The sequence below is a fragment of the Canis lupus genome, chromosome 2 (genome assembly GCF_011100685.1).
Source record: "Canis lupus familiaris isolate Mischka breed German Shepherd chromosome 2, alternate assembly UU_Cfam_GSD_1.0, whole genome shotgun sequence".
Lineage (NCBI taxonomy): Eukaryota > Metazoa > Chordata > Mammalia > Carnivora > Canidae > Canis > Canis lupus.
The window spans coordinates 72,791,889-72,798,542 of NC_049223.1; the positions used below are offsets into that span (position 1 = coordinate 72,791,889).

At 51.1% G+C, this 6,654-nt stretch overlaps 1 protein-coding gene across 4 annotated transcripts in view; it reads right to left on the minus strand.

Moving 5' to 3' along the window:
- Positions 1–6,277, minus strand: part of ARID1A (AT-rich interaction domain 1A) — a 69,520-nt gene extending 63,243 nt beyond the window's left edge. For 3 of the 4 annotated variants that reach the window (XM_038531446.1, XM_038531443.1, XM_038531447.1), the window contains exon 1: positions 5,123–6,277. In XM_038531446.1, coding sequence (XP_038387374.1) covers positions 5,123–6,262 — 1,140 coding nt within the window. In that variant the 5' untranslated portion in view covers positions 6,263–6,277. The remainder of the gene's footprint in view (positions 1–5,122) is intronic. The other variant, XM_038531445.1, reaches the window with a different exon arrangement.
- Positions 6,278–6,654: the final 377 nt, after the last annotated feature.

The following is a 6,654-nucleotide window of genomic DNA, read 5'->3' on the forward strand; positions in this document are numbered from 1 at the left end:
CTTGAAAACTGTTTATTAATTTGCCTGTCAAACATTCTATAGAGCCGTTTACATCTTACTACAGAAACCTCCTGGGTACATATTGACAGCTCAGCAAGTATTTACACAAAGCTCTGAAACATTTGGTTCCTTCAGAAAGGAAGAAGCTGCTGTGTCAAGCAGAGAATTATCAAACACCTTTTCCTCTACCTTTTCCCCTCTTTTATAAAGGAAAGCTCCCTTCAAGCATACTTCTAACATGCCTAAATTATACTTCTAAACTAACTAAGCTAGGAGGAGAAAGAATGGAAATTCAGGTGTGCTGGAGAAGAGAACATCATTCCCAGGATCACCTGCAAATCACACCATGTAGTTTCAAAAAACCAAAGGTATGAGAAAAGGCAACAGGCCTATGAAATTGACCCTGTAAATGCTTGGCTTTTCCTGTTCCAGTCTCAGGAACTTTTGCTCCTCTCTCAGCAAAACTTACAGGGCAAGTTCAGGCACTCAGATTACAATCAACTGCCCAAACCAGACCTAGACCTGCCCAAACACCCAGAGAGTCTGGAAAACTTAAGGCTATCTCTCCCCCGCTTTCTATCCCACCAAATGCAAAGTGTTAATATTAAGAGAATCTACTCCCTACCCTACCATGAATCTACTCCCAAAATCCCCTCTTGGAGATTCTGAAGCAACTGTTTTTCAAGTCTTGCTTTAATGAAGTCTGCCCAATTTTTCAATTAATGTTTAGTGTTTTAACAACCAGCCAGGTGGAATGATTAATGACAAACAAAGTTTCAAAGCAAAATAGTCTGGTAGCGCTTTTTCCGTAAAGGGCCACAGATCATTGTGGTACCCACTGTTCAGAGCTTGCTCCTGTAAATCCTTAGGAGAAAAACAGCCTTGAGTTCTTCAGGCCCACAGGAAGAAAGATAAGTCTCAAGACCCCTACCGGTACCTGTACAGGAAGAAGCTGCCCTCATAATTAAGTCAGGTATGAAAGCACAGCCCAATATGTAGCATCAGACAGAAAGAAGGCCATGCAGTCCACCAACTTCACTTTACTGATGAAGAGAAAATAAAACCGAGGTGAATGGCTTGCCCCAAATCACACAGCTCAATCTAGAGCTGCATGTGGAACCAAAGCCTCTTGCTCCTGAGTCTTGTGCTCTTAATCCCTCACCACTATGTCACACACAACTCAGTGTGCATCAATAATGATAATGACCAATCTAAACAAGGAGAAACCCAGAGATAAAAGCCATGAGAATCAGGACTCCATTTTAAAGACCAAGGTATCCTAGCTCACTGGCAGGAAAGAACAATTCAGTCCCAACGTATTTTGAATACCATATTTTAACCAGACATTTGCTTGGTTCAGTTGCTTCTAGAATTTTGGGATTTGAAGCCAACCAATACAACCTTGAAGGGGGGAGCAGGGCAGCGGCGGTGGGGGAGCTATTGGGAAAGGGCCCTGATCATTACTTTGTTAGCCTATTTCCACATTTTAAAAAAGAGTTTCACTAACCTTGCTGCCAAAGCCTACTTTAGACAGCACACCTACAGGAATCAATCCAACAGATGAATGTTTAATGCAATCCAAGACATCTTATTACAGCAGGTGCCACTTGTCATGGTTTACTCTGTGTCACATACAAAGGAAGGAACCTTAAAAAGTCCTTGCAGGGCCTAATACAAAGAAGCCAACCTTGGTTCTGATGCTTTCTCTTCACTTGCCACCATCCCAACCCCCATCATCCCTAGTTCTCTCATGGACAGTAGAGAAACATGAAGCCTCACAACTAAGTGCCGTCTCAGTGTGGTTTTCCTGGTCCCTCCTACTTGAGAGAGCTCCAAGAGTCCTGTATTTTAGCCAGCCCAGAATTTCTGCCAGTAGGCATTCCCATAATAAGCCCAAGATTCTTGTATTTGTTTCCCAGGAGTAAGAAATATCATTTTATATTTCTATACCAAGAACTAACAGCCAAACTTCTACAATCAAATCCATCTTGATCCTGGACTACATATTCTATTTCATTTTTTACTTTGATGAGCTGATACTACTCTCAAGGTATGAGAGCTAACAGCATCCCAAATAAAAAACTTTACATGAGGTTCAAGTGCATAGGTGACCAAAAAGTATTTCAGCAGTAGCAGGATTCAACACCTTGAGACACACTATTAGTTATGGAAAGCGATAAAGGAAAAGTTTGCCTGCTGGGATCCTCCCGCTCCTGTGAAAAAGACAGAGCCACAATACAAACACTTAGCTAATCTTTATTTCATAAAGGAAGAGTCAAATGAGAACATTACCACCTTAGCTGTGTCAATCAATTCTCTGCAAAACAGTCTTAATCCAAGACTGAGAATGGGACAGAGCAAGACCCTATTATTTAAGAATGCTTAAGAATAAGCCATCATCGTCTGACAAGAGATTTATCCCTAAGTAGCAAAGAGGAATTCATATCAAAATCTATCCACCTACATGCCGCATGGAGCCTACCACAAAACTGAAAAAGTTGCACGGTCTCTTCCCACAAGTGAACACTCACCAGCCCATTCTCTGGGTATCAGGGGAGTAAGCAAGTGAACTGAAATTGAACAGGAACTTATGTTGCATGAAGTGCTAAGAACAGTTAGTGTTAAAAGTGAATCCAAAAAATTCACCCAGAGGCAGCACAGACAAGCTTCCAGAGAGGGACTACATCTATTTTTCTACCATTTACTCAGCACAGAGCATAGTACTTAGCACATAAAAAGTGCTCAAATATTTGTTTAATGACTGAAAACCAGAAATCACTATATGGCAAAAGTTGGTTTTATCCCCCCCCCCAAAAACAAAGTGTATGCCTGAATACCCTCAAACCAACATAATTCAAACTAATTTTTGCTTTTAAATGAGTCTGGACCTACCCAAATTACTTCCTCTAAAAATTTAAGAAAGGTAAATGGCTCAGACCCTCTCCCCTCAAGGGGAAAAAGATGTAATAGGTCTCTTATCCAGAGACAAGAGGATACTCTCTTTTCTAAGACAAAACTTAATCCTCTAGCACCAGAAATTCAATTTAAAATTTCCGTTTCTTGCCCAAACACAGAACATTACAGACAATGTAGAGTCAAGGCACAGAGATCTAAATCTGCCATTTAATACAGCTATTTTCATAATTCCCAGCTCAATAGAAGAGGAAAGCAGTTCTAGGATGAGGAAGGAATACGGCTCATCAGTGAACAAAATCTAATAGCAGGAAGGTACAACTGGGTACTGCTAGGGTGGTGGTGGTGGGGGCACAAAGAGCTTTTTCTCTCTGAAAAGATACAGGACTCCACAGAATACCCAATATTCTTGACTAAAGCACTGAAGTAAGAACATGAAGGGATATTAAGAGCAAAATAAACTAGAATGCATAAAAATGTACCTAAATGTTGTCATTTCTAAGCAAGTATCAAGTATCATTATAGGTGATATTTTCATTATCTTGGAACACAGAAAACACAATGGAACATACCTTAAAATGCAAAGAAAAAATTAGTTGACCTCTATCTCAAAGCTCTAAAGTGACTGATGACAAAACAGAAAACTAGCCTTTTTGATATCCCAGGAACAAATGATAAATTTTACCAAACCAGGCCTTTAGGAGAAAGTCCCTCCCAAGATCATAAAAGATATCGGCTTCTCTTTAAATTGAGCTGCTTTCTCAAAGTTCAATTAACAAAAGAGTTAACAAGATTCAACATGTAAACAAAGAATGAGGCCAGTCTTCCTTAAAACAGAACACTTGAACGTAATATGAAATTCTCTCAGGAAGCTTCCAGTTCAAAAAAAAAAAAAAAAAAAAAGAAAAAGAAAAAAAAAGTTTTCTTCTACCCCCTCCCATAAAGATCCCACATTTGTCACTCAATAAAAATCCCAGTAAAATAATCTCAATTCTGCAACGCGAACAGGGTCAAAATTACTCAAGACAAATGCATCTTCAGAGCCATCAAAGAAGTCATTTATACCACCAGGAAAGTCACAAAACCAAAACAAACAGCAAACCCATTGTAGAGAAAAACTCAGCTACTGTTCTGACAACACAGAATCTATTTCAGGCTGCATAAAACATAACAAGCAAAATAAATCCAAGGTACAAGCAAAATGCCACTGCCTCCTCTTTTGTTTCGGCACAATGTAACAAGGGCAGCCTGTCTGGGGCTCTGCTCCTGCTGATACAGTATTGCTGCTTAAACCTTCCTCCTCAAGGTCACAGCCAATTTCAGCTCTGGAATAAAAGGCAGATAGTGGCAGCGATGGTTTGGGTTATCACTGGCAGAAAAGCAGAGTGTAAAAGTTTATGAGCTCATCAGGATTGTTGTACCATTACATCAGAGGCAATTATAAATGGCCAAGAGCAGGAGATGGGGAGCCAATCAGATCACAGATAGGATGTCAACCTAAGACCAACTGTCTCCTGGCTTTGACAGAAGGATTTTACCTCCATAATTCAAATCCCAAACCAAAGCAATCTGCACTTACTACTCCAATCACTCAGCTGTTTACCAGCACTTCCAGGGAGAAGCCCAGGCCACTGGGCCGACGGAGACTAAGACAGGAGATGGCCCGGGCTGCCCTGGGTGAACCGCAGCCGGCCTTTAGCTGCCCCCAAGCAGGCCCCTGCCCTCCCCCGAGGTACCCCAGAGCCCGAGGGGCCCCTCCTTGAAAGCACAGATGGGGAACGGCCTAGAGGAAGGCAGGAGGGCGGGCAGAGAGGAGCGGCAGGTGAGCAAAGAATTGTTCACTCAACTCCCGAGCTCCTAGCTCTGCACACCCCAACCTGAGCCCCCAACACACCCCTCAACCCCGGGCCAGGCCCTTCCCCGCACATTCTGCCCCGCACCCCCTCGAAGACCCCAGGAGCGCGAAGGGACCAGGGGAGAGGGAGAAGGGGAGCAGACACCTCAGGGAAAGCCCCACACAAAGGCTGAAGGAGGGAAGGAGAGGAAGGCAGACAGGCAGCCATTTTAAGAGAAGAGCCAGACAATGGCAGCTCCCCAGCAGTGGGGGCCCCGGACTGGGGGTAGCCCAAGGCTGTGGCCTGCTCCCCGCAGCCGCCACCCACTCCCAGGACCCCGCTCGCCCCGGCCCCCTCCCCACTCAGCTGTGTACCTGCGGGGTCCGGGCGAGCGGCTGCGCCCCGCCGCCGCTGCTCCCGGGGCTCATGGGCGCGTGGTGGCTCCTTTGTTGGGCCCCTCCCGAGGCGGCTGCTGCCGCCGCCGCCGCCGCCGCCGCAGCCCCCCAGCACTGCGAGGCCATGTCCGCCGGGCCCTTGCCGGCGCCCCCGTCCTGGGGCCCGCCGCCGTAGTCGCCCCCGGGGTAGCCCTGGTAGCCCCGGGCCGAGCTGGGCGACGTGAGCAGTTGGTTGAGGGTGGGGGTGGCGGTGGGCTGGGGGGTTCCCCCGCCGGCCGCTGAGGGGCCGCCTCCCCCCATGGCCCCGAAGCGCTGCTGAGCGAAGGACGAAGACGACGAGGAGGCGGAGGCGCTGGAAGACGGAGGCGGCTTGGAGCCGGCGGCCGCCGCCGCGCCGGAGCCCGGAGTGCCACCTCTCGGGGAGCTCAGCGCGTAGGCCTGGGGGGGCGGGGGGTAGGCGCTGCGGTTGGGGTAGTAGGAGTTGTACTGGTGGTTGGGGAAGCCGTGGTCGTGCGAGTTCTGCTGGGGCCCCGCGTAGGGCTCCAGGCCCCCGCCGCCGCCGCCGCTCTGCAGCGCTGCCAGGCCAGGGCTTTGTTGTCCGCCATGTTGTTGGTGGAAGACGGCGGCCGCCGCGGCGGCGACGGCAGACGGGCTCCGGCCGTAGGGTTGCCCGAAGCCGTAGGCTGGGGGCGGCAAGGCGGCCGCGGCTGAGTGAGGAGGCGCCCCCACCCCATCGCTGCTGCCGCCGCCGCCGCCGCCGGGCGGCTCCGTGAGGTTATTGTTCAGGGCGGGCCTAGGGCCCGCGTTCCCGTTCGAGTTCTTCAGGTCCGGCTCCGCGCCGGGCCCGCCGCCGGCGCCGGCTCCACCGCCGCCGCCACCCCCATTGCTCTCGGCCCCGTCCTGCAGCTCCTTTCCCAGTGGCTGCGGCGGCCCCACGGCGGGGCCCTCGCTCTCCTGCCCGGCGGCTGCCTTCATTTCCCCGCGCTCGGCCGCTGCCGCCGCCGCCGCCTCGCCCCCCGCCTCCTCCCGCTGCTGCTGCTCCGCTTTCTTCAGCTCCGAGGGCGGCGGCGGCGGGTTGCCCAGGCTGCTGGCGGCGGCGGGGGCGACCTGCGCGGCCATGATCCCCGCTGTCTCGTCCGCGGAGAGACCCGGCCCTGTCTTCGTCTTCTCCCCCCCTCCCACCCCGCCCCGGGGCCGAGTCCCCCGGGCTGCCCTCCCCACCCGCCCGGGCGGGCCTCGCGGGGCTCCGCTGCTGCGCGGCGCTCGCTCGCTCGCTCCTCTCCCCCCCGCCCCGCCGGCTCAGGCTCCGGGCTGGCGGCGGCGGAGGAGGAGGAGGCGGCGGCGGCCGAGGCGCCGGCGGCTCAGCTGCTCCCGGCTCTGTAGGCTCGGGACCCGGCTCTCCCGGCTCATTCCCCCCAAGCCCTTGCCTGGGAATGAGGGGGGCGGTGGAGGCTCCGCTCCCCAGGGCCTGGCCCCGCTGTGACTCTCCGCTTTCTGCTGCCGGAGAAAGG